The 26,334-nt window shown below is 64.0% G+C and overlaps 2 protein-coding genes across 2 annotated transcripts; one reads left to right on the top strand and one right to left on the bottom strand.

Moving 5' to 3' along the window:
• Positions 1-1,292: 1,292 nt before the first annotated feature.
• Positions 1,293-6,669, bottom strand: PEX11B (peroxisomal biogenesis factor 11 beta). The gene is given in 5 exon segments (XM_040652488.2): positions 1,293-2,028; positions 5,990-6,150; positions 6,152-6,192; positions 6,306-6,421; positions 6,581-6,669. Coding segments are annotated over 5 exon segments (735 nt in total). The 5' UTR covers positions 6,637-6,669; the 3' UTR covers positions 1,293-1,667.
• A 634-nt stretch (positions 6,670-7,303) lies between these two features.
• Positions 7,304-26,147, top strand: LOC107051565 (LIX1-like protein). Its single transcript, XM_025143574.3, has 6 exons — positions 7,304-7,607; positions 12,561-12,724; positions 15,786-15,926; positions 16,151-16,246; positions 18,172-18,249; positions 23,109-26,147. Exons 1-6 carry the CDS (start codon positions 7,313-7,315, stop codon positions 23,349-23,351), a joined length of 1,017 nt encoding a protein of 338 aa, XP_024999342.2. The 5' UTR covers positions 7,304-7,312; the 3' UTR covers positions 23,352-26,147.
• Positions 26,148-26,334: the final 187 nt, after the last annotated feature.

Below are 26,334 nucleotides of genomic sequence, written 5' to 3'. Positions count from 1 at the left end.
ACTCCCCTTCCCGCACCGAACTCTCCCCTTCCAGCCCCATTCCTACCCTTCCCAGCCCCAACTCCCCCCCAGACCCATTTCTGCTCTTCCAGCCCCAATTCTCCCCTTCCCAGCCCCATTTCCCCTTTCCTAGCCCCAATTCTCCTCCTCTCAGTCCCATTTCCCCTCTCAGTCCCATTTCCCCCCTTCCCAACCCCAATTCCCCCCTCTCAGTCCCATTTCCCCCCTTCCCAACCCCAATCCCCCCTCCCACCCCCATCTCCCTGCTTTCAGGTCATTCCCACCCAACCCTCCCTTTCCCAGCCCCATTTCCCCCCTTCCCAGCCCCAACTCCCCCATCTAAGTCCCATTTCACCACTTTCCAGCCCCAATTCCCCCCCTCTCAGTCCCATTCCCCCCCTCTCAGTCCATTTCCCCCCTTCCCATCCCCAATCCCCCCTCCCACCCCCATCTCCCCGCTCTCAGATCATTCTCACCCAACTCTCCCTTTCCCAGTCCCATTTCCCCCCTTCCCAACCCCAATTCCCCCCCTCTCAGTCCCATTTCCCCCTCTCAGTCCCATTTCCCCCTCTCAGTCCCATTTCCCCCTCTCAGTCCCATTTCCCCCCTTCCCATCCCCAATCCCCCCTCCCACCCCCATCTCCCCGCTCTCAGGCCATTCTCACCCAACTCTCCCTTTCCCAGTCCCATTTCCCCCCTCTAAGTCCCATTTCCCCCCTTCCCATCCCCAGTTCCCTCCCCTTTCCCAGCCCTATTTCCCCCTCTGTCCCATTTCTCCCCTTCCCAACCCCAATCCCCCCTCTCACCCCCATCTCCCCACTCTCAGGCCATTCCCACCCAACTCCCAGCCCCATTTGCCCCCTCTCACTCATTTCCCCCCTTCCCATCCCCAATTCCCTCCCCTTTCCCAGCCCCATTTCCCCCTCTCAGTCCCATTTCCCCCCTTCCCATCCCCAATCCCCCCTCCCACCCCCATCTCCCTGCTTTCAGATCATTCCCACCCAACTCTCCCTTTCCCAGCCCCATTTCCCCCCTCTCACTCCTATTTCCCCCCTTCCCAACCCCAATTCCCCCCCTCTCAGTCCCATTCCCCCCCTTCCCATCCCCAATCCCCCCTCCCACCCCCATCTCCCCACTCTCAGATCATTCCCACCCAACTCTCCCTTTCCCAGCCCCATTTCCCCCCTTCCCAGCCCCAATTCCCCCCCCTCACTCCCATTTCCCCCCTTCCCAACCCCAATTCCCCCTCTCAGTCCCATTCCCCCCTTCCCATCCCCAATCCCCCCTCCCACCCCATCTCCCCCCTCTCGGGCCGTTCCCACCCATCCATAGGAGCGCCATAGCGGCGCTGTGCCGCCGCCGGAGCCGTTCTGCCCCACAAGCACAGAGCAGAGGCCCGGAGCCCCCAGCAGCCACCGAGATGTGGGTCGGAACCGACCCCGGCTCCGTGCACAGAGGGTCCAACAGCTCCGGCGCCGCTCCTCCCCACAGCACCCATCATCCCGGGGGGTCCCGCGGGGGTCCCACTCTGCAACCGGGGAGCAGCGCCGGACCCACAGCGCAGCGCACGGCTCAGCCCTCCTTCAAATGAAGTCCAGGCGTCCAAAGGGCTCCTCTGAACCCTAAAACCACCCCCGGCTCAGCCCCACATCCCCATCCGGGCAGCGCTACGGCTTCAGTTTGAGCCACGGATGGAGGATGGTGAGGATGGAGAGGACGGATGAGGTGAGGCCGCACAGCCCCACGAAGGCCGGGCCGCTGCGGTACAGCCCCAGCTTGTCCAGAGGGATGAAGAGGTCGCAGGCGTTCCTCAGCACGTCCAGCAGCAGCGGAGGGTTCCCCCGCAGGACGTGCAGCAGAAGCCGCAGCTGCACCTGCAGCCTCAGCCCCAGCGGCTGCAGCCCCACGTCGCCCCGCTGCCCCTCCTCGGCCCCCTTACTGCGCCGCCCGCTCGCCTCGCGCTCCATCAGCAGCCGGATCTCGTAGGCGTCGCGGCTCAGGTTGACGATGAGGGCGAAGAGGTAATACCTGAAATGGGAGGGAGTGGGGAGAGGGGCGCTGTGGGGCGGGCGGCTGCGGAGGGCGCAGCACAACGCGGCGCTCATAAACGCTGCTCTGCGTGGAGGAGCCCAGGGATGGGGACTGATGGTGTTTCAGTGGGTCTGCTGGCCAGCAGGGCAACCACGAGCCAGCGGCGTGCCATGGTGGCACCGGAGGCCAACGGGGGCCTGGTTGGCCAATATTTGACTACAGGTTGGCCAATGGTTGGCCAATGTTTGAGTACAGGTTGACCATGAGCCAGCGGTGTGCCATGGTGGCACAGGAGGCCAACAGGGGGCTGGTTGGCCAATGTTTGACTACAGGTTGGCCAACTGTTGGCCAATATTTCAGTACAGGTTGACCAGGAGGCAGCGGCATGCCCTGGTGGCACAGGAGGCCAACCGTGGCCTGCTTGGCCAATGGTTGGCCAATGTTTGAGTACAGGTTGGCCAACAGTTGGCCAATATTTGAGTGCAGGCTGACCACGAGCCATCAACGTGTCCCAGTGGCCCAGGAGGTCAACAGTGGCCTGGTTGGCCAATGGTTGGCCAGTACTTGAGTACAGGTTGGCCAACAGTTGGCCAATATTTCAGTACAGGTTGACCACGAGCCAGCGGCGTGCCATGGTGGCACAGGAGGCCAACGGGGGCCTGGTTGGCCAATGGTTGGCCAATATTTGACTACAGGTTGGCCAATGGTTGGCCAATGTTTGAGTACAGGTTGACCACGAGCCAGCGGTGTGCCATGGTGGCACAGGAGGCCAACAGTGGCCTGGTTGGCCAATGTTTGACTACAGGTTGGCCAACAGTTGGCCAATATTTCAGTACAGGTTGACCACGAGGCAGCGGCATGCCCTGGTGGCACAGGAGGCCAACCGTGGCCTGCTTGGCCAATGGTTGGCCAATGTTTGAGTACAGGTTGGCCAACAGTTGGCCAATATTTGAGTGCAGGCTGACCACGAGCCATCAACGTGTCCCAGTGGCCCAGGAGGTCAACAGTGGCCTGGTTGGCCAATGGTTGGCCAGTACTTGAGTACAGGTTGGCCAACAGTTGGCCAATATTTCAGTACAGGTTGACCACGAGGCAGCGACGTGCCCTGGTGGCACAGAAGGCCAACAGTGGCCTGGTTGGTCAATGGTTGACCAATATTTCAGTACAAGTTGACCACGAGGCAGCGGCGTGCCCTGCTGGCATAGGAGGCCAACGGTGGCCTGGTTGGCCAATGGTTGGCCAACGTTTGACTACAGGTTGGCCAACAGTTGGCCAATATTTGAGTGCAGGCTGACCACGAGCCATCAACGTGTCCCAGTGGCCCAGAAGGTCAACAGTGGCCTGGTTGGCCAATGGTTGGCCAATGTTTGACTACAGGTTGGCCAACAGTTGACCAATATTTGAGTACAGATTGACCACGAGGCAGTGACATGACCTGTTGGCACAAAAGGCCAATGGTGGCCTGGTTGGCCCATGGTCAGCCAATATTTCAGTACAGGTTGGCCAACAGTTGGCCAATGTTTGAGTACAGGTTGACCACGAGCCAGCGGCGTGCCATGGTGGCACAGGAGGCCAACGGGGGCCGGGTTGGCCAATGTTTGACTACAGGTTGGCCAACAGTTGGCCAATATTTGAGTGCAGGCTGACCACGAGCCATCAACGTGTCCCAGTGGCCCAGAAGGCCAACCGTGGCCTGGTTGGCCAATGGTTGGCCAATGTTTGACTACAGGTTGGCCAACAGTTGGCCAATATTTCAGTACAGGTTGACCACGAGGCAGCGGCGTGCCATGGTGGCACAGGAGGCCAACAGTGGCCTGGGTGGCCAATGGTTGGCCAATATTTGACTACAGGTTGGCCAATGGTTGGCCAATGTTTGACTACAGGTTGACCACGAGCCAGCGGTGTGCCATGGTGGCACAGGAGGCCAACGGTGGCCTGGTTGGCCAATGGTTGGCCAACGTTTGACTACAGGTTGGCCAACAGTTGGCCAATATTTGAGTGCAGGCTGACCACGAGCCATCAACGTGTCCCAGTGGCCCAGGAGGTCAACAGTGGCCTGGTTGGCCAATGGTTGGCCAATGTTTGACTACAGGTTGGCCAACAGTTGGCCAATATTTGAGTACAGGTTGACCACGAGCCATCAGTGTGCCCCAGTGGCCCAGAAGGCCAACAGTGGCCTGGTTGGCCAATGGTTGGCCAATGTTTGACTACAGGTTGGCCAACAGTTGGCCAATATTTCAGTACAGGTTGACCATGAGGCAGCGACGTGCCCTGGTGGCACAGAAGGCCAACGGTGGCCTGGTTGGACAATGGTTGACCAATGGTTGGCCAGCAGTTGACTACAGGGTGCCCATGAGCCATCAACATGCCCCAGTGGCCCAGAAGGCCAACAGTGGCCTGGTTGGCCAATATTTGAGTACAGGTTGGCCAACAGTTGACCAATATTTGAGTACAGATTGACCACGAGGCAGTGGCATGACCTGTTGGCACAAAAGGCCAATGGTGGCCTGGTTGGCCCATGGTCGGCCAATATTTCAGTACAGGTTGGCCAACAGTTGGCCAATGTTTGAGTACAGGTTGACCATGAGCCAGCGGCATGCCATGGTGGCACAGGAGGCCAACGGGGGCCGGGTTGGCCAATGTTTGACTACAGGTTGGCCAACAGTTGGCAAATATTTGAGTGCAGGCTGACCACGAGCCATCAACGTGTCCCAGTGGCCCAGAAGGCCAACCGTGGCCTGGTTGGCCAATGGTTGGCCAATGTTTGACTACAGGTTGGCCAACAGTTGGCCAATATTTCAGCAAAGGTTGACCACGAGGCAGCGGCGTGCCATGGTGGCACAGGAGGCCAACAGGGGCCTGGTTGGCCAATGGTTGGCCAATATTTGACTACAGGTTGGCCAATGGTTGGCCAATGTTTGACTACAGGTTGACCACAAGCCAGCGGCGTGCCATGGTGGCACAGGAGGCCAACGGTGGCCTGATTAGCCAACGGTTGGCCAATATTTGAGTTCAGGTTGATCACGAGGCAGTGGCATACCCTGTTGGCACGAAAGGCCAACGGTGGCCTGGTTGGCCCATGGTTGACCAACGGTTGGCCAGTAGTTGACCATGAGCCAGCAATGTGCCCTGGCGGCCACGAAGGCCAACAATGTCTTGGCTCATCAACAGCTGAACCAATGGTTGACCACGAGCCAGCAGCGTGCCCTGGTGGCCTAGAAGGCCAACGGGGTCCTGGTTCACCAACAGTTGACCAAATATTGACCACAAGCCAGCAGAGTGGCCTGGTGACCAGGAAGGCCAACGGTGTCCCGGTTGGCCAACTGTTGACCAGTGGTTGACTTCAAGCCAGCAGCGTGCCCCGGTGGCCCAGAAGGACAACGCTGTTCTGGTTCACCAACAGTTGACCGCAGGCCAGCAGTGCGTCCTGGCGGCCCAAAAGGCGAGCAGTTTCCTGAGGGGCGTTGCTCAGTGTGTGCCCAGCAGGGCCGGGAGGTGCTCCTCTGCTCTGCTCTGCCCTGGGGGGGGCAAAACTGGAGCACTGCGCCCAGTGCTGGGCTGCCGAGCTCAGGGCAGGCTGGGAGTTGCTTGGAGGGCCCCATGGAGGGTGTGGAGCTGGTGGAGCACTGCCTGGTGGGGACAGGCTGAGAGCCCCGGGGCCGTTGGCCTGGAGGAGGGATGGCCGAGGGGGACCCGAGCAGTGCCATGGATGTCTGAAGGACGGAGGTGTTCCACACGGACACGAGGAAGAACGGAGCTGTGAGGGCGGCAGCGCCACACAGCAGAGCCCGGGGAGGTGTGGGGGTCTCCTCTGCAGAGATCCAAACCCATTTGCACGTGGCCCCGCCGCAGGGAGGCTGTTGTAGCGGGGATGGCCAGGGGCAGCTCCAGAGCTCCCTTCCAGCCCCCGCGGTTCCGTGGGGCTCAGCCGGCCGCCCCAATGCCCCCCACCCCTCACCTGAAGGATCTCTGCCCCCACTTCTCCTGGTCCACGCTGGGCGCCAGCCCCACCTTCCCCGCCCACAGGACGTTGTCGCAGGCGAAGTACATGGCCCTGTTGAGGTGGCTGAGGGTGACGCAGAAGCGCAGCACCATGTCGGACAGGTGGATGGCTCTCTTTCGCCGCCTCCAGAGCGTCGGCCGAGCTGCCCAGGCGCAGCACTGCGGGACGGAGGGGCAGAGATCAGAACGGGGGGGGTTGGGGGGTGTTACACACACACACACACACACACAGAGCCCCCCTCCACCCCCGTGCCGGGCCGGGGCCCACTCACGCTTTCGGCCCAGGCTGAGGTGCGCTTCCAGCTGCTTCACGCTGCTCAGCAGTGCGGGGTTCGCCCCGTTCCTCCGCAGCGCGTCCCCGGCCAACGTGCACGCGTACTGCGCGGCCCTGCGAGAGACAGCGCGGCCTCAGGGCCCGGGGCCCGGCGGGGGACACCGGGCAGAGGCCGGGCCCGGGCGGGGGGGGCGGCGGGCAGGGCCCGAGCCCGAGGGAGGGGCGGCGGGCGGCCTCCGGGCACCGCGGAGGGGACGCCGGGCGGCCCCGCACCTGAAGAGCCGCTCCTTGGCCTGGCTCTGCGCGCTGAAGCGCACCCACGTCTCCATGGCGCTCCCGATTGCGGGCAGCAGCGCGCGGCCACTTCCGGCGGCGTGCCGGAAGTCGCGGTGGGTCAAAGAGAGACGAGTGCCACCTGGCGGGTGGAGGTTACGCGGCACCGCCCCCCCGCATCGCCTGCTCCCATTGGCTGGACGCGCTGGGGCACGCCCCCAAGGATCAAAACAGAGGCTGCGATTGGGCCATTGTAACAGTCCCCGCCTCAATCTCGCGGAGGAGCCCTCTGATTGGCCAGATTCACGCTCGTCCTCTCGCCCTCTCGTCCCCACCCCCGCCTCGGCTGCTTTGCGTTTTGATTCTCTCTTTGCGGTTACCGTGAGCGCCGCACTGCAATTGGCCGCCGCCCCTGAGGCCCCGCCCCCTTCCCGCGTCCCTCATTCCCGATTGGCGCCGGCAAGGCGAGAGCTCCCCTCCGCCTTCACGCTCCTCCGACGCTCCCCGACTCCGATTGGCCCTCCCCCGTCCTCGTCCCCGCCCACCCCCCGGATCTCAGCGCTGGGATTGGTCTCCCCCTCTCCGCCCCGCCCCTCGAGCCCCTCCGCGCATCCCATTGGCCACCGCCGCCCTCTCTCCCCGCCCCCTCGCCGCGGCGATCTCCACGCCCATTGGCCCCGCGCGCCGTGAGTGGCAGCGGCGCCCCCGCGGCGCTCTCCCCTCAGAGCGACGATGGAGTCGGTGCGGGCGCAGCGGCTGCAGCCCGGCGTGGGCGGGACGCTGCGCTCCCTGCGGCCCGGGGTCACCGGGGCTCCCGCCGCCCCTCCGCCCGCCGCCGCTCCGCCTCCTCCGGCCGTTCTGGGGCCGGGCCTGGGGCTGCCGCCGCCGCCGCCCCCGCTGGGCCTGCAGGGCTCCGCCGCCTCCGCCCCGCCGCCCCCCCCCGGCTCGGGGCCGCCCGCGGTGCTGCGGGAGGCGGTGGAGGCGGTGGTGCGGAGCTTCGCCAAACACACGCAGGGCTACGGCCGCGGTGAGCGGGGGGGGATGGGGGGTGTTGGGGGGGTTGGGGCGGCTGCTCGGGGTCCCCCCGCCGCCTTTCGGTCCCCCCCGCCGCCTTTCGGTCCCCCCCGCCGCCTTTCGGACCCCCCCGCCGCCTTTCGCCGCTCATCCCCCCCCCCCCCGCCCCCCTCCCTCCTCCGGCTGCCCCCCTCCTCCGTCGCTCCTCCTTCCCCCCCCCCCCCATTTCGCCCATCTCCCCCCCACTCCTTTTCCTTCCTCCATCCCCCCTCGCTCCCTTTCCCCTTTTCCCCCCACTGACCCCATTTCCCCTCTCACCCCCTTCCCCCCCCATTTCACCCCTCTCCCCCCTCACTCCCCCTTTTCTCCCTCTCCCCCCACTCCTTTTCCCCTTCTCCATCCCCTCTCCCCCATTCCCTCTCTCCCCCCTCCCTCCCCCATTTCCCCCTCTCCTCCCTCACTCCTTTCCCCCCCTCACTCCTCCCTTTCCCCTTTTCCATCCCCTCTCCCCCATTTCCCCCTTTCCCCCTCACTCCTTTTCCCTCTCCTCCTCCCTCCCCCATTTGCCCCTCTCCCCCCTCACTCCTGTTTCCCCCGTCCCCCTTCACTCCTCCCTTTCCCCTTTTCCATCCCCTCTCCCCCCTCCCTCCCTCATTTCACCCATCTCCCCCCTCACTCCTTTCCTCTCTCCCCCCTCACTCCTTCCTTTCCCCTTTTCCTTCCCCTCTCCCCCCTTTCCCCCTTTCCCCCTCACTCCTTTCCCCTCTCCCCCCTCACTCCTCCCTTTCCCCTTCTCCATCCCCTCTTCCCCCTCACTCTCCCATTTCACCCCTCTCCCCCCTCACTCCTTTCTCCTCTCCCCCCTCACTCCCCCATTTCCCCTCTCCCCCCTCACCCCTCTCCCACATTTCCTCCTCACTCCTCCCTTTCCCCTTTTCCATCTCCTCTCCCCCATTTCCCCCTCTTCCCCCTCACTCCTCCCTTTCCCCTTCTCCATCCCCTCTCCCCCCTTCCTCCCCCATTTCCCCTTTTCCCCCCTCTCTCCTTCCCCCTCTCCCCCCTCTCTCCTTCCCCCTCTCCCCCCTCACTCCTCCCTTTCCCCTTCTCCATCCCCTCTCCCCCCTCGCTCCCCCATTTTCTCCTCACTCCTCCCTTTCCCCTTTTCCATCCCCTCTCCCCCCTCACTCCTTCCCCCTCTCTCCTTTCCCCTCTCCCCCTCTCTCCTTCCCCCTCTCTCCTTTCCCTTCTCCCCCTCTCTCCTTCCCCCTCTCCCCCCTCGCTCCTCCCTTTCCCCTTCTCCATCCCCTCTCCCCCCTTCCTCCCCCATTTCCCCTTTTCCCCCCTCTCTCCTTTCCCCTCTCCCCCTCTCTCCTTTCCCCTCTCCCCCTCTCTCCTTCCCCCTCTCCCCCCTCACTCCTCCCTTTCCCCTTCTCCATCCCCTCTCCCCCTCACTCCCCCACCCCCCCATCCCCCCCGCTGCCCCGCAGTGCCCCATTGCCCGCAGACGAGCGGTGCCGGGCTGGGATGTGGGCGCTGCTGCTGTCTGTATGGCCGCCCGTCGGGCTGCGGGCGCCGTGTTTTGCTTTGCTGACCGCAGAGGTTGGGGTTGAGGAGCGCAGCTCAGCTCAGCGCGGGGCGGGCTGGGATTGCTGTGTTTGTGCTGCAGTCCACGTCTGCACCGAGGGACGGGGAGGGCGTTTCTGAGCGGGATTCCTGCCGTGCCGGAGCGGCGTGCTGCGATATTCGCGTGGCTCTGTGCGGGGACGGATGGAGTTCGTGCTTTCGCAGTGGAAGCGCACACAGAGGTGTGCCGGGCAGTGCTCAGCCCCCGTCGTGGGATCACAGGGTGGGTTGGGTTGGAAGGGACCCCGAGGAGGGTGAAGCTCCAACCCCCCCCATCCCCCCCAACATCCATATCTGATACAGCCCAGACTGCCCAGGGCCGCATCCAACCCGGCCTCGAACACCTCCAGGGATGGATGGGGCACCCGCAGCCCCTCTGGGCGGCTGTTCCACCACCTCCCCGCTCTCCCAGTACAGAATTTCCCCCTGACATCCAACCTCAGTCTGCCCTCCTTCAGCTTCAGACCATTTCCCCTCGTTCTGCTCTTATATACCCTCTCAAAGAGTTGCCTCCCCTCCTGTTTGGAGGCTCCCTGTAGGTCCTGGAAGGCTGCACTGATCTCACCCCACAGCCTTCCCTTCTCCAGGCTGAGCAATCCCAGCTCCCTCAGCCTGTCCTCGTAGGGGAAGTGCTGCAGCCCTCCGCTCATCCTTATGGCCTCCTCTGGACCCTCTCCAACAGCTCCCCATCTTTCTTCCATCGGGGTCCCCACCCCCGGCCGTGGCGCCGCAGATGGGGCCTCACGAGGGCAGAGCAGAGAGGGCCGACCCCCTCCCCGTCCCACCGCCCCCCTCCCCGTCCCACCGACCCCCTCCCCGTCCCACCGCCCCCCTCCCCATCCCACTGACCCCCTCCCCATCCCACCGCCCCCCTCCCCGTCCCACCGACCCCCCACCCCACCCCATGCTGATGGAAGGAATCCCCTGCAGTGCCCCACGGGAGGCTCCGGGGCTGTTTGGAGCCGGCAGCTCCTGCTTGCAGCATCGGGGCAGGAGGGGAGGGCTGGCAGCCACCGTGCTGCTGGCCGTCTGCGTGCAGCCGGGCTGCGCCATGTGGAAGCACTTAGCGGGGCTGTGCTGAGCGTGCGGGGCTGACGGGTCGTGCGGGGCCGCGCTGCACGGCCAGGAACACAGAACACAGCAGGGGCGGCCCTGGCTCACGGTGGGCTGCTCCGTGTCCCTGGCTCGGAGCAGGCCTGGCTCGGAGCAGCCCTGGCTCGGCGGATCTCTGAGCATCGGGGATGTGAAGGAGGAGCTCTGCTCTGCGCCTCCTCTCTGCGCTGAAATCCTTCGGGGGTGCAGATGGGGTCGCTGCTCCCTGAGAACCACGAGGGTGGAGGGTTGGGTCGCCCTCCGGAAAGGAACTGCTCTGCCCTGCGTGCGGCTGCTGTTTGGTGGGCACAGGGAGGCAGCGGTGGGCAGAAGGAGGCAGCGGTGGACACAACGAAGCAGCGGTGGCCATAAGGAGGCAGCGGTGGCCATAAGGAGGCAGCGGTGGCCATAAGGAGGCAGCAGTGGCCACAACGAAGCAGCGGTGGCCATAACAAAGCAGCGGTGGCCATAAGGAGGCAGTGGTGGGCAGAAGGAAGCAGTGGTGGGGATGACAGAGAAGTGGTGGCCATAAGGAAGCAGTGGTGGCCATAAGGAAGCAGTGGTGGGCATAACGAAGCAGTGGTGGGCATAACGAAGCAGTGGTGGGGATAATGAAGCAGTGATGGGCGTAACAGAGAAGTGTTGGGCGTAACAGAGAAGTGTTGGGCGTAATGAAGCAGTGTTGGCCATAAGGAGGCAGCGGTGGCCACAACGAAGCAGTGATGGCCACAATGAAGCAGTGATGGCCACAACAAAGCAGCGTTGGCCATAAGGAAGCAGCATTGGGCACAACAAAGCAGTGTTGGCCATAAGGAGGCAGTGGTGGGCATAACAGAGAAGTGTTGGGCGCAATGAAGCAGTGTTGGCCATAAGGAAGCAGCGGTGGGCATAACGAAGCAGTGGTGGGCATAACAAAGCAATGATGGCCATAACAGAGAAGTGGTGGGCATAACGAAGCAGTGGTAGGCATAACAAAGCAATGATGGTCATAACAGAGAAGTGTTGGGCGCAACGAAGCGGTGTTGGCCATAAGGAGGCAGCGGTGGCCACAACGAAGCAGTGGTGGGGATAACGAAGCAGTGGTGGGGATAATGAAGCAGTGATGGCCATAACAGAGAAGTGTTGGGCGCAGTGAAGCAGTGTTGGCCATAAGGAAGCAGTGTTGGGTGTAACGAAGCAGTGGTGGCCATAAGGAGGCAGTGGTGGGGATAGCGAAGCAGTGATGGGCGTAACAAAGCAATGATGACCGTAACAGAGAAGTGTTGGGCGCAACAAAGCATTGTTGGCCATAAGGAAGTAGTGGTGGCCATAACAAAGCAGTGATGGGCATAACGAAGCAGTGGTGGGGATAACAGAGAACTGTTGGGCGCAACGAAACAGTGGTGGCCATAAGGAAGCAGTGGTGGGCATAACGAAGCAGTGGTGGGGATAACGAAGCAGCATTGGGCATAACGAAGCAGTGATGGGCATAATGAAGCAGTGGTGGGCATAGCAGAGAAGTGGTGGGTGCAATGAAGCAGTGTTGGCCATAAGGAAGCAATGATGGCCATAACAGAGAAGTGTTGGGCGCAATGAAGCAGTGGTGGCCATAAAGAAGCAGTGATGGGCATAACGAAGCAGTGGTGGGGATAACGAAGCAGTGATGGGCATAAGGAGGCAGTGGTGGGCATAGCAGAGAAGTGGTGGGCGCAACGAAGCAGTGTTGGCCATAAGGAGGCAGCGGTGGGGATAACGAAGCAGTGGTGGGTGCAATGAAGCAGTGTTGGCCATAAGGAAGCAATGATGGCCATAACAGAGAAGTGGTGGGTGCAACGAAGCAGTGGTGGCCATAAAGAAGCAGTGATGGGCATAACGAAGCAGTGATGGGTGTAACAAAGCAATGATGGCCATAACAGAGAAGTGTTGGGCGCAACGAAGCGGTGTTGGCCATAAGGAAGCAGCGGTGGCCATAATGACTAACAGCCAACCTAAACCTGCCCTGTCCCACTTTAAACCATTCCCCCTTGTCCTATTGCTATCCACCCACGTCAGCAGCCGTTCCCCTCCTGTTTGTACTCTCCCTCCAAGTACTGTAAGGCCGCAACGAGGTCTCCCCGCAGCCGTCCCCTCCCCATTCTGAAGCAGCCCATCTCCCTCAGCCTCCCTTCCAGGGGTGGTGCTCAGCCCTCCGCTCCCCTCTGTGGCCCTCCGGACCCATCCCGGCAGCTCTGCAGTGTTCGGTGTCTGATCCCTCCTTCCTTCTGCCCCGCAGTGAATGTGGTGGAGGCCCTGCAGGAGTTCTGGCAGATGAAGCAGTCCCGGGGGGCCGACCTGAAGAACGGAGCCCTGGTGGTGTACGAGATGGTCCCGGCCAACAGCCCGCCCTACGTCTGCTACGTCACCCTGCCCGGCGGCAGCTGCTTCGGCAGCTTCCAGGTACGGCCTCAGCCCCGGGCACGGCTGGGATGGGGGGCGGCGGGGATGGGTTGGGGTCGGGGCTCCCTGCAGGGCCTGGGTTACACCCCGGGTCCGTCCTCGAGGTGCCGAAATTGGACAGCAAAGCTCCGTGTTTGAGTTTTCCAGTATAACCCCGGAGGGGTAATCCCAGAAACATAGACAGAACTTCGACGGCTTCCAACAGCCGTGGTTTGGATGGAACTGCTGGGCTGATGTGGCACTGAGAAGCATCAATGCAAAGGGTTTTATGGTAGATTAGTTTTGTGACCGCGTCTAAGGGATATTACGGGGAGGTCCCTTGGTTCGTTTCCCAGTCTGTTAGCAGTTTTGTAGCACCGCGGAGGAGTTCTATGCAAATCATATAAAAAGGGGTGGAAGAAGGGGGCCAAAGGAATGGCATCGCTGTGAGTACCGATGAGCCACCATGACCTGTAGAAGCTCTGAAGCCAAAGCGTGAGGTTGAACAGATCCGAGGACTGATGTCGGTCATCGCCCACAGCCACAACAGCTGAAAGCTTAACGCTGTCGCAACCCAAATATGCCATGGAGAGGTACAGTCAGCGTTGTGGTGCCGTGGAGTCTTCGGCAGTTCTATCACAAACCACAAGTGGTTAAAATCGGCTATCGGCCCTCCTGCCTTCAGCCAATGGGGATCTTCTGTACAGCCAAACGAGACAGCGATTTGCCCTTTTGTTTTGGGGGGGGGGGGCTTTGTTAACGTGGTTAAATAATGAGGGGGCCATCCAGCAAGTGTTGAGTTCATATTCCTTTTTCCGGGGTGTCCTTAGCCTTCCAGGGATATTTGTTAAGGTTAGGGAAACTGGCCTCAGGTTAGCTGAGTCGATCGACACAGGCAGGCCGAGGAGATAAGGGTGTTTCCCTGCCTTATCAGGGATTGTGATTTACAGGGGTAATTAGCGAGAGTGGTGAGGCCTTGGCACAAGCCCAGCCTTCCCCGTGGGGGGGGGGGGGGAGGAAAAGCGTCCAACCCAAAGGTCCGCCCCGAAGGGTGAAGGGCTGAGAAGGGCTGAGAAGGGCTGAGAAGCGCAGCGGGTGTTGGCGGTGCCGAATCCCATTGCGGGAGCTGTGAGCTGCAGCTCTGCGCCGGAGGAACGCATCCGAACGGCAGCTGCGGCAGCAGAGCGGTGCTCCCGGCCCCACAGCACGCCGTGCCCGTGGGTCACACAGCGCCCTGCAGGGAATCGCTCCTGCTGAGGTGGGCGGCGCGTCCCGCTGCTGTGCTCAGAGTGCCACCGCCCCCCCAATGGCTTCGGGGGGTCTGAGAGCCCCCCAGAGCTACGCCGGGCTGGGGGAGGGGGTGTGGGGCTGGGGGAGGACATGTGGGGCTGGGGGGGGGGGTGGGGCTGGGGGACGGGGTGTGGGGCTGGGGGACGAGGTGTGGGGCTGGGGGAGGAAGGCTGCGGCCCTGCTGTGCTGGTGTGGGGCTGGGGGACGAGGTGTGGGGCTGGGGGAGGATGTGTGGGGCTGGGGGAGGAGGCCTGTGGCCCTGCTGTGCTGCTGCTGTGGGGCTGCAGGGAGGACAGCGCAGCCCTGCTGTGCTGGTGTGGGGCTGGGGGAGGACGTGTGGGGCTGGGGGGGGGGTGGGGCTGGGGGACGGGGTGTGGGGCTGGGGGACGAGGTGTGGGGCTGGGGGAGGAAGGCTGCGGCCCTGCTGTGCTGGTGTGGGGCTGGGGGACGAGGTGTGGGGCTGGGGGAGGATGTGTGGGGCTGGGGGAGGAGGCCTGTGGCCCTGCTGTGCTGCTGCTGTGGGGCTGCAGGGAGGACAATGCAGCCCTGCTGTGCTGGTGTGGGGCCAGGGGGGGAGGCTGTGGCCCTGCTGTGCTGCTGGTGTGGGGCTGGGGGAGGACAGTGCAGCCCTGCTGTGCTGCTGGTGTGGGGCTGAGAGGAGGAGGCTGCAGCTCTGCTGCCCTGGCAATGCTGTGGGGCTGCAGCTGTGCTGTCCCTGCAGTGCTGTGCTGCCCTGGTGATGCTGTGGGGCTGCAGCTGTGCTGTCCCTGCAGTGCTGTGAGGCTGCAGCTGTGCTGTCCCTGCAGTGCTGTGCTGTCCTTGCAGTGCTATGAGGCTGCAGCTGTGCTGTCCCTGCAGTGCTGTGCTGTCCTTGCAGTGCTGTGAGGCTGCAGCAGCGCTGTCCCTGCAGTGCTGTGCTGTCCCTGCAGTGCTGTGGGGCTGCAGCTGTGCTGTCCCTGCAGTGCTATGAGGCTGCAGCTGTGCTGTCCCTGCAGTGCTGTGCTGTCCCTGCAGTGCTGTGGGGCTGCAGCTGTGCTGTCCCTGCAGTGCTGTGCTGTCCCTGCAGTGCTCTGAGGCTGCAGCTGTGCTGTCCCTGCAGTGCTGTGCTGTCCTTGCAGTGCTCTGGGGCTGCAGCTGTGCTGTCCCTGCAGTGCTGTGCTGTCCTTGCAGTGCTCTGAGGCTGCAGCTGTGCTGTCCCTGCAGTGCTATGAGGCTGCAGCTGTGCTGTCCCTGCAGTGCTGTGCTGTCCCTGCAGTGCTGTGGGGCTGCAGCTGTGCTGTCCCTGCAGTGCTGTGCTGTCCCTGCAGTGCTCTGAGGCTGCAGCTGTGCTGTCCCTGCAGTGCTGTGCTGTCCTTGCAGTGCTCTGGGGCTGCAGCTGTGCTGTCCCTGCAGTGCTGTGCTGTCCTTGCAGTGCTCTGAGGCTGCAGCTGTGCTGTCCCTGCAGTGCTGTGCTGTCCCTGCAGTGCTCTGAGGCTGCAGCTGTGCTGCCTGTGGGGCTGCAGCTGTGCTGTCCCTGCAGTGCTGTGCTGTCCTTGCAGTGCTATGAGGCTGCAGCTGTGCTGTCCCTGCAGTGCTGTGCTGTCCCTGCAGCGCTGTGCTGCCCTGGTGATGCTGTGGGGCTGCAGCAGTGCTGTCCCTGCAGTGCTGTGCTGTCCCTGCAGTGCGGTGAGGCTGCAGCAGCGCTGTCCCTGCAGTGCTGTGGGGCTGCAGCTGTGCTGTCCCTGCAGCGCTGTCCCTGCAGTGCTGTCCCCGCAGCGCCGTGCAGCCCCGACAGCCCTTTCTCCCCCCTCAGTTCTGTCCCACCAAGGCCGAGGCGCGGAGGAGCGCCGCTAAGATCGCGCTGATGAACTCGGTGTTTAACGAGCATCCCTCGCGGAGGATCACGGACGAGTTCATCGAGAAGAGCGTGTCGGAGGCCCTGGCGTCCTTCAACGTAAGGCTGTGCCCGGGGGGAGCCCCGACCCCCTGCGCTCCTCCCGGCGTTAAAACCTCCCCGTTCTCCCTCCGTGCGCCGCCGGGTTTGTTTGCTGGCGCTGCTTTGCTGCTCTGCGCTCAGCAGTCGTGCAGACGGCGCCGCAGCTCACGGATCCCCGCGGCGCTGACAGCGCTGCGCTGCGGCGCTGCTGTCCGTTGCAGCTCAGCTCTCCTCTCTTGCAGGGCAACCAGGAGGAGGCCGACAACCCCAACACCGGCATCGGCGCCTTCCGCTTCATGCTGGAGTCCAACAAAGGGAAATCCATGCTGGAGTTCCAGGTGGGGCTCAGGGTTCCGCGTCGGGTTCCATCGTGCCGCGCTCTGCGAGCGCTGCGCTTTCAGCGTGCCTTTGGTGTCCTCCCAATGGCACCCCGGGTTTGCAGCGCTGCTGGGCCAGCAGGTGGAGTTGGGTTCGGGTTTCTCCCCGTGGAGCCGTTTGGGGTTTGGAGGATGCGGTGCCATCGGCCCCACAGCGGCGGTGCGGAGGCAGCCCTTCCTTCAGCCCACGCAATGGGAGCGGTGGAGCGGAGGCAGCCCTTCCTTCAGCCCATGCAATGGGAGCAGTGGAGCAGAGGCAGCCCTTCCTTCAGCCCACGCAATGGGAGCAGTGGTGCAGAGGCAGCCCTTCCTTCAGCCCACGCAATGGGAGCAGTGGTGCAGAGGCAGCCCTTCAGCCCACGCAATGGGAGCAGTGGTGCAGAGGCAGCCCTTCCTTCAGCCCATGCAATGGGAGCGGTGGTGCAGAGGCAGCCCTTCAGCCCACGCAATGGGAGCAGTGGTGCAGAGGCAGCCCTTCAGCCCATGCAATGGGAGCAGTGGAGCGGAGGCAGCCCTTCAGCCCATGCAATGGGAGCAGTGGAGCGGAGGCAGCCCTTCCTTCAGCCCACGCAATGGGAGCAGTGGTGCAGAGGCAGCCCTTCAGCCCACGCAATGGGAGCAGTGGTGCAGAGGCAGCCCTTCCTTCAGCCCATGCAATGGGAGCAGTGGTGCAGAGGCAGCCCTTCCTTCAGCCCATGCAATGGGAGCAGTGGAGCGGAGGCAGCCCTTCCTTCAGCCCATGCAATGGGAGCAGTGGAGCGGAGGCAGCCCTTCCTTCAGCCCATGCAATGGGAGCAGTGATGTGGAGGCAGCCCTTCCTTCAGCCCACGCAATGGGAGCAGTGGTGCAGAGGCAGCCCTTCAGCCCATGCAATGGGAGCAGTGGTGCAGAGGCAGCCCTTCCTTCAGCCCATGCAATGGGAGCAGTGGTGCAGAGGCAGCCCTTCAGCCCACGCAATGGGAGCAGTGGTGCAGAGGCAGCCCTTCAGCCCATGCAATGGGAGCAGTGATGTGGAGGCAGCCCTTCCTTCAGCCCATGCAGTGGGAGCAGTGGTGCAGAGGCAGCCCTTCAGCCCATGCAATGGGAGCAGTGATGTGGAGGCAGCCCTTCCTTCAGCCCATGCAATGGGAGCAGTGGTGCAGAGGCAGCCCTTCCTTCAGCCCATGCAATGGGAGCGGTGGTGCAGAGGCAGCCCTTCAGCCCATGCAATGGGAGCAGTGGTGCAGAGGCAGCCCTTCCTTCAGCCCATGCAATGGGAGCAGTGATGTGCAAAGGCAGCCCTTCCTTCAGCCTCTGCCCCCTCCGTTGTCCGTCCTGTGATCAGGGCTGCTGATGGCACACAGCTCATCCCCTGAGCCCCCCCCACCCCCCCAGCCGGCTTTGCTCCACCTCTTGCTGCAGCAGAAGGTGCAATGAGGCGCCCGCGGTGCGGAGGAGGGCGGCTGCTGCGGTGCCGACGGCCGCCGAGCAGCGGAGCAGAAGGAGCCCCCGCGGGGCGGACGGCGGAGAGCTGAGCCCCCACCGCTCCGTCCCACAACCGTGTTGGTTGCACCGCCTGCCCTGGGAGGGCTGTCCCTCCATTTATGGGCAGCTCAGGGGTCGCCGCAGCTCTGCGGCCCCACGGGGAGAGCAGAACGGAGCGCCGGTGCCCACTGGGAGGTGGGGATCTCCGCTGACATCGCTGCCGTTCCCGGTCTCCCCCGTTGTCCTTCTGATGAGCGCCGGCTGTGAATGTGAACTCACAGCTCTACCGCTCACGGAGCCCCGAATGGCACTGTGACCCCGCAGCCGTTGGGGCCGCGCATGGCGCACAGCACGGAGCTCACGGGGCCGGGGGGAGCGCGGCCTGCACTGCTGGCGCCCGCTGACCGCCGCTGCCGTTGCAGGAGCTGATGACGGTGTTCCAACTGCTGCACTGGAACGGCAGCCTGAAGGCCATGCGGGAGCGGCAGTGCTCACGGCAGGTGAGTCGGAGCACCGTAGCACGGCCTGCGTTGCAAAGGGGCGACCATCGGCTCCAACCCCCGCTGTGTGCAGGGCTGCCAACCAGCAGCCCAGGCTGCCCTTAGGACCTGTAGGGCACCATGAGGACCCATAGGGCACCGTTAGGACCCATAGGGCGCCATGAGGACCCATAGGGCACCGTTAGGACCCATAGGGTGCCATTAGGACCTGTAGGGCGCCATTAGGACCCATAGAATCATTAACTCATAGCATGGTCTGCGTTGCAAAGGGGCGCGGCGACCATCGGCTCCAACCCCCGCTGTGTGCAGGGCTGCCAACCAGCAGCCCAGGCTGCCCTTAGGACCTGTAGGGCGCTGTTAGGACCCATAGGATGCCGTTAGGACCCATAGGATGCCGTTAGGACCCATAGGGTGCCATTAGGACCCATACGATGCCATTAGGACCTGTAGGGCACCATTAGGACCCATAGAATCATTGACTCATAGCATGGCCTGGGTTGCAAAGGGCTGCAATGACCATCAGCTCCAACCCCCTGCTGTGTGCAGGGCTGCCAACCAGCAGCCCAGGCTGCCCTTAGGACCTGTAGGGCACCATGAGGACCCATAGGGCACCGTTAGGACCCATAGGGCGCCATGAGGACCCATAGGGCACCGTTAGGACCCATAGGGTGCCATTAGGACCTGTAGGGCGCCATTAGGACCCATAGAATCATTAACTCATAGCATGGTCTGCGTTGCAAAGGGGCGCGGCGACCATCGGCTCCAACCCCCGCTGTGTGCAGGGCTGCCAACCAGCAGCCCAGGCTGCCCTTAGGACCTGTAGGGCGCTGTTAGGACCCATAGGATGCCGTTAGGACCCATAGGATGCCGTTAGGACCCATAGGGTGCCATTAGGACCCATACGATGCCATTAGGACCTGTAGGGCACCATTAGGACCCATAGAATCATTGACTCATAGCATGGCCTGGGTTGCAAAGGGCTGCAATGACCATCAGCTCCAACCCCCTGCTGTGTGCAGGGCTGCCAACCAGCAGCCCAGGCTGCCCTTAGGACCCGTAGGGCACTGTTAGGACCCGTAGGGTGCCATTAGGACCTGTAGGGCACCATTAGGACCCATAGGAGGTGCCATTAGGACCTGTAGGGTGCCATTAGGACCTGTAGGGCACCATTAGGACCCGTAGAATCATTGACTCATAGCACAGCCTGGGTTGAAAGGACCACAATGACCATCAGCTCCAACCCCCGCTGTGTGCAGGGTCACCAACCAGCAGCTCAGGCTGCCCTTAGGACCTGTAGGGCGCTGTTAGGACCTGTAGGGCACCATGAGGACCCATAGGGCACCGTTAGGACCCATAGGGTGCCATTAGGACCTGTAGGGCGCCATTAGGACCCGTAGAACCATTGACTCATAGCGCAGCCTGGGTTGCAAAGGACCGCAGTGACCATCGGCTCCAACCCCCGCTGTGTGCAGGGCTGCCAACCAGCCCAGGCTGCCCAGAGAACCTGTAGGGCGCCATTAGGACCCATAGGGCGCCATTAGGACCCATAGGGTGCCATTAGGACCCGTAGGGTGCCATTAGGACCTGTAGGGTGCCATTAGGACCCATACGATGCCATTAGGACCTGTAGGGCACCATTAGGATCTATAGAATCATTGACTCATAGCACGGCCTGGGTTGCAAAGGACCACAGTGACCATCAGCTCCAACCCCTGCTGTGTGCAGGGCTGCCAACCAGCAGCCCAGGCTGCCCTTAGGACTTGTAGGGTGCCCTTAGGACCTGTAGGGCGCCATGAGGACCTGTAGGGTGCCGTGAGGACCCATAGGGTGCTGTTAGGACCCATAGGGTGCTGTTAGGACCTGTAGGGCGCCATTAGGACCCATAGAATCATTGAGTCATAGCATGGCCTGGGTTGCAAAGGACTGCAATGCCCATCAGCTCCAACCCCTGCTGTGTGCAGGGCTGCCAACCAGCAGCCCAGGCTGCCCTTAGGACCCGTAGGGTGCCCTTAGGACCTGTAGGGTGCCATGAGGACCCACAGGGTGCCATGAGGACCCATAGGGTGCCATTAGGACCCATACGATGCCATTAGGACCTGTAGGGCACCATCAGGACCCATAGAATCATTGACTCATAGCACGGCCTGGGTTGCAAAGGACCGCAGTGACCATCAGCTTCAACCCCTGCTGTGTGCAGGGCTGCCAACCAGCAGCTCAGGCTGCCCTTAGGACCTGTAGGGCGCCATTAGGACCCATAGGGTGCCGTTAGGACCTATAGGGTGCCATCAGGACCCATAAAATCATTGACTCATAGCACGGCCTGGGTTGAAAGGACCACAATGCTCATCCAGCTCCAACCCCCTGCTGTGTGCAGGGTCGCCAACCAGCAGCCCAGGCTGCCCAGAGCCACATCCAGCCTGGCCTGGAATGCCTGCAGGGATGGGGCATCCACCCCTCCTTGGGCAACCTGTTCAGTGCGTCACCACCTCTGGGGGAAAAACTTCCCAATATCCAACCTAACCCTCCCCTGTCCCACTTTAAACCATCCCCCCTTGTCCTATGGCCATCCACCATAGAACAGCCGTTCCCCTCCTGTTTATACGCTCCCTCCAAGTACTGTAAGGCCGCAATGAGGTCTCCCCGCAGCCGTCCCTTCTCCAGGCTGAACAAGCCCAGTTCCCTCCAGCCTTCCTCACAGGAGAGCTGCTCCAGCCCTCTGACCCCCTCGGTGCCCCTCTGACCCCTCAGTGCCCCTCTGACCCCTCAGTGCCCCTCTGACCCCTCAGTGCCCCTCTGACCTCTCAGCGCCCCTCTGACCCCTCAGCGCCCCTCTGACCCCCTCAGCGCCCCTCTGACCCCCTCGGTGCCCCTCTGACCCCCTCGGTGCCCCTCTGACCTCTCGGCGCCCCTCTGACCCCTCAGTGCCCCTCTGACCCCCTCAGTGTCCCACTGACCCCCTCGGTGCCCCTCTGACCCCTCGGTGCCCCTCTGACCCCTCAGTGCCCCTCTGACCCCTCGGTGCCCCTCTGACCCCTCAGTGCCCCTCTGACCACCTCAGTGCCCCTCTGACCCTTTTAGTGCCCCACTGACCACCTCCATGCCCCTCTGACCCCTCGGTGCCCCTCTGACCCCTCAGTGGCCGTCTGACCATCTCAGTGCCCCTCCTCTGGACCCTCTCCAAGAGCTCCACGTCCTTCCCATGCAGTGTCCCCTTCCCATCTGGTGTCCCCTTGCTGGCGTCCCCTTCCCGTGCGGTGTCCCCTTCCCACACAGTGTCCCCTCCCCATGCGGTGTCCCCATCCCGTGCGGTGTCCCCATCCCATGCGGTGTCCCCTTCCCATGCAGTGTCCCTCCCCATGCAGCGCCCCCAGCCCCGACGCAGCCATGCAGACGGGTCCTCCCAGGATCCGAGCAGATCCCCGTCCCCCCCGTTTCCCCTCCGGCCACGCGGACTCCCCACACCTCACAGCCCCCCCGGCAGAGCGCACAGAGCGCACAGAGCCGGGCAGAGCGCACCCCCTGAGCCCCCCGGCAGAGCGCACAGAGCCGGGCACGGCGCACCCCCTGAGCCCCCCTGGCAGAGCGCACAGAGCCGCACAGAGCGCACAGAGCGCACAGAGCCGGGCAGAGCGCACCCCGAGCCCCCCCGGCAGAGCGCACAGAGCGCACAGAGCGCACAGAGCGGCACAGAGCCGGGCAGAGCGCATAGAGCCGGGCAGAGCACACAGAGCACACAGAGCGCACAGAGCCGGGCAGAGCGCACAGAGCCGGGCAGAGCGCACCCCGAGCCCCCCCCGGCAGAGCGCACAGAGCACACAGAGCGCACAGAGCCGGGCAGAGCGCACCCCGATCCCCCCCGGCAGAGCGCACAGAGCGCACAGAGCCGGGCAGAGCGCACCCCCTGAGCCCCCCGGCAGAGCGCACAGAGCCGGGCACGGTGCACAGAGCCGCACAGAGCGCACAGAGCCGGGCAGAGCGCACCCCCTGAGCCCCCCGGCAGAGCGCACAGAGCCGGGCACGGCGCACCCCCTGAGCCCCCCTGGCAGAGCGCACAGAGCGCACAGAGCCGGGCACGGCGCACCCCGAGCCCCCCCGGCAGAGCGCACAGAGCCGCACAGAGCGCACAGAGCCGGGCAGAGCGCACCCCGAGCCCCCCCGGCAGAGCGCACAGAGCCGCACAGAGCGCACAGAGCCGCACAGAGCCGGGCAGAGCGCATAGAGCCGGGCAGAGCACACAGAGCGCACAGAGCGCACAGAGCCGGGCACGGCGCACCCCGAGCCCCCCGGCAGAGCGCACAGAGCCGGGCACGACGCACCCCCTGAGCCCCCCCGGCAGAGCGCACAGAGCCGGGCAGAGCGCACAGAGCGCACAGAGCCGGGCAGAGCGCACAGAGCCGGGCGCGGCGCACCCCCTGAGCCCCCCGGCAGAGCGCACAGAGCCGGGCACGGCGCACCCCCTGAGCCCCGCGGCAGAGCGCAGAGCCGCACAGAGCCGCACAGAGCGCACAGAGCCGCACAGAGTCGGGCAGAGCGCACAGAGCCGCATAGAGCCGGGCAGAGTGCATAGAGCGCACAGAGCCGCATAGAGCCGGGCAGAGTGCATAGAGCGCACAGAGCCGGGCACGGCGCACCACGAGCCCCCCGGCAGAGCGCACAGAGCCGGGCACGGCGCACCCCCTGAGCCCCCCCGGCAGAGCACATAGAGTCGGGCAGAGCGCACAGAGCCGGGCGCGGCGCACAGAGCCGCATAGAGCCGGGCGCGGCGCACAGAGCCGCACAGAGCCGGGCGCGGCGCACAGAGCCGCATAGAGCCGGGCGCGGCGCACCCCCTGAGCCCCCCTTTCCCCACCCCCCCCCAGGAGGTCCTGGCTCATTACTCCCACCGCGCTCTGGACGACGACATCCGGCAGCAGATGGCCATGGACTGGGTGAGCAGGGAGCAGAGCAGCCCGGGCGCGCTGTCCCGTGAGTTGGCCGCCACCGAGCGCGAGTTGGACGAGGCGAGGCTGGCCGGGAAGGAGCTGCGCTTCCACAAGGAGAGGAAGGACATCCTGCTGCTGGCGGCCGGGCAGCTGGGCAGCCTGCACTCCTCGGGCTGCTGAGCCCCCCAATGGGACCCCCCCTTCACCCCCCTCCCCCCCCCCCCGGCGCCCCGCAGGGCTCCTCCGCCCCCCACCCCCCCCCCCCCCCACCCCCCTTTTGCACATTGGAAGCCTTTCTTTCCCTTTGGTCGCTTTGGTTTCGGTCGCGTAAAGAACCCAAACGGGGCTCCCGTACGGCTCCGCGCTGCCGCTTCCGGCGTTGCTCCGCCACCTCCCGCCCGCTGCCGGGGGGGTTCCCCGTCCGTCCCCCTTTAAAGGGGTGGGGGGGCCGCAGGGGGCGCAGCCCGACGCCCTCAGCACCGCCCGACCCCTCCGTGCCCCAACGCGGGGCTCTGTGTGCCGCGGCTCTGCACTGCGATGGGAGCCGTGCGGTGGGAGCTGCGCCCCCCACGGCAGCCGCGCGGACCCCGCGGGGTCTCCCAGGGGGCTTTGGGGGGGGGGGGGGGGGGGGGGGGGGGGGGCTGCGGCCGCCCCACGCGGCGCTGCGGGCTGTGGGGTCGCCCCCATAGTGATGCTGTGGGCTGTGGGGTCGCTTCCATAGCGGGGCTGTGGGCTGTGGGGTCGCCCCTATAGCAGCGCTGTGGGGTCGCCCCCATAGCGGCACTGTGGGGTCGCCCCCATAGCGGCACTGTGGGCTGTGGGGTTGCCCCTACAGCGGCGCTGTGGGCTGTGGGGTTGCCCCCATAGTGGTGCTGTGGGCTGTGGGGTCGCCCCCATAGTGGTGCTGTGGGCTGTGGGGTCGCCCCCCGTAGCGGCGCTGTGGGGTCGCTCCCATAGCGGGGCTGTAGGGTCGCCCCCATAGTGGTGCTGTGGGCTGTGGGGTCGCCCCCATAGCGGGGCTGTGGGCTGTGGGGTTGCCCCTATAGCGGCGCTGTGGGCTGTGGGGTCGCCCCTATAGCGGGGCTGTGGGCTGTGGGGTCGCCCCCATAGTGGTGCTGTGGGCTCTGAGGTCGCCCCCCATAGCGGCGCTGTGGGGTCGCCCCGATAGGGATGCTGTGGGCTGTGGGGTCGCCCCCATAGCGGCTCTGTGGGGTCGCCCCCATAGTGGCGCTGTGGGCTGTGGGGTCGCCCCCATAGCGGCGCTGTGGGGTCGCCGTTCCCGGAGCCGCTGCCGTTTTGTATCCCCACCGGCGCCGGGTTTGATATATATTTTTATAGACGCAGCAGCGGTGGTTTCTGATGTGTGCGGGATGGGGGCGGCAGCGGCCGAGCGGCTGCGCGGTGCTCACCCCATAGCAGCGCTGTGCTCACCCCATAGCAGTGCCTGACCCCATAGCAGCGCTGTGCTCACCCCATAGCAGTGCCTGACCCCATAGCAGCGCTGTGTTCACCCCATAGCAGCGCTGTGCTCACCCCATAGCAGTGCCTGACCCAATGCAGCGCTGTGCTCACCCCATAGCAGCGCTGTGCTCACCCCATAGCAGTGCCCGACCCCATAGCAGCGCTGTGCTCACCCCATAGCAGTGTCTGACCCCATAGCAGTGCTGTGCTCACCCCATAGCAGCGCGGTGCTCACCCCATAGCAGTGCCCGACCCCATAGCAGCGCTGTGCTCACCCCATAGCAGTGCCTGACCCCATAGCAGCGCGGTGCTCACCCCATAGCAGTGCCCGACCCCATAGCAGCGCTGTGCTCACCCCATAGCAGTGCCTGACCCCATAGCAGCGCTGTGCTCACCCCATAGCAGTGCCCGACCCCATAGCGGCGCTGTGCTCACCCCATAGCAGCGCTGTGCTCACCCCATAGCAGTGCCTGACCCCATAGCAGCGCTGTGCTCACCCCATAGCAGTGCCCGACCCCATAGCAGCGCTGTGCTCACCCCATAGCAGTGCTGTGCTCACCCCATAGCAGTGCCTGACCCCATAGCAGCGCTGTGCTCACCCCATAGCAGTGCCTGACCCCATAGCAGCACTGTGCTCACCCCATAGCAGTGCCTGACCCCATAGCAGCGCTGTGCTCACCCCATAGCAGTGCCTGACCCCATAGCAGCACTGTGTTCACCCCATAGCAGCGCTGTGCTCACCCCATAGCAGTGCCTGACCCCCATAGCAGCGCTGCAGTCACCCCATAGCAGTGCCTGACCCCATAGCAGCGCTGTGCTCACCCCATAGCAGCGCTGTGCTCACCCCATAGCAGTGCCTGACCCCATAGCAGCGCTGTGCTCACCCCATAGCAGTGCCTGACCCCATAGCAGCACTGTGCTCACCCCATAGCAGTGCTGTGCTCACCCCATAGCAGTGCCTGACCCCATAGCAGTGTTGTGTTCACCCCATAGCAGCGCTGTGCTCACCCCATAGCAGTGCTGCAGTCACCCCATAGCAGTGCCCGACCCCATAGCAGCGCTGTGTTCACCCCATAGCAGCGCTGTGCTCACCCCATAGCAGTGCCTGACCCCATAGCAGCGCTGCAGTCACCCCATAGCAGTGCCTGACCCCATAGCAGCACTGTGCTCACCCCATAGCAGTGCCTGACCCCATAGCAGCACTGTGCTCACCCCATAGCAGCGCTGTGCTCACCCCATAGCAGTGCTGCAGTCACCCCATAGCAGCGCTGTGCTCACCCCATAGCAGCACTGTGTTCACCCCATAGCAGCGCTGTGCTCACCCCATAGCAGTGCCTGACCCCATAGCAGCGCTGCAGTCACCCCATAGCAGTGCCTGACCCCATAGCAGTGCTGTGCTCACCCCATAGCAGCGCTGTGCTCACCCCATAGCAGCGCTGCACACCGCCGCTGACGCACCGACCGCTGCCTTTTGTATCCATGGTTTTATACAATAAACAGCTCCGATGTGGGGTATCCATGGGGTGTCTGTGGGGTATCTGTGGGGTGTCTATGGGGCGTCTGTGGAGTGTCTATGGGGTATCCATGGGGTGTCTGTGGGGTATCTGTAGGGTATCCATGGGGTTTCTATGGGGTATCCGTGGGGTACGTGTGTTTGTGGGGTGGAGGCCCAGAGCCACCGTTCCTTGGGGTGCCTGTGGGG

The sequence above is a fragment of the Gallus gallus genome, chromosome 25, assembly GCF_016699485.2.
Source record: "Gallus gallus isolate bGalGal1 chromosome 25, bGalGal1.mat.broiler.GRCg7b, whole genome shotgun sequence".
Taxonomy (NCBI): Eukaryota; Metazoa; Chordata; class Aves; order Galliformes; family Phasianidae; genus Gallus; species Gallus gallus.
Note: the sequence above shows the minus strand (reverse complement) of the source record. Positions and strands in the feature narration are given on the sequence as shown.

What these genes read in the sequence shown, in the direction of transcription:
- LOC107051565 (XM_025143574.3), top strand. Translation starts at nt 7,313, where the DNA reads ATGGAGTCGGTGCGGGCGCAGCGGCTGCAGCCCGGCGTGGGCGGGACG. An exon ending in GCTGCTTCGGCAGCTTCCAG is followed by an intron (nt 12,725 to 15,785) that starts GTACGGCCTCAG and finishes CTCCCCCCTCAG; the next exon opens with TTCTGTCCCACCAAGGCCGA. An exon ending in AATCCATGCTGGAGTTCCAG is followed by an intron (nt 16,247 to 18,171) that starts GTGGGGCTCAGG and finishes CTGCCGTTGCAG; the next exon opens with GAGCTGATGACGGTGTTCCA.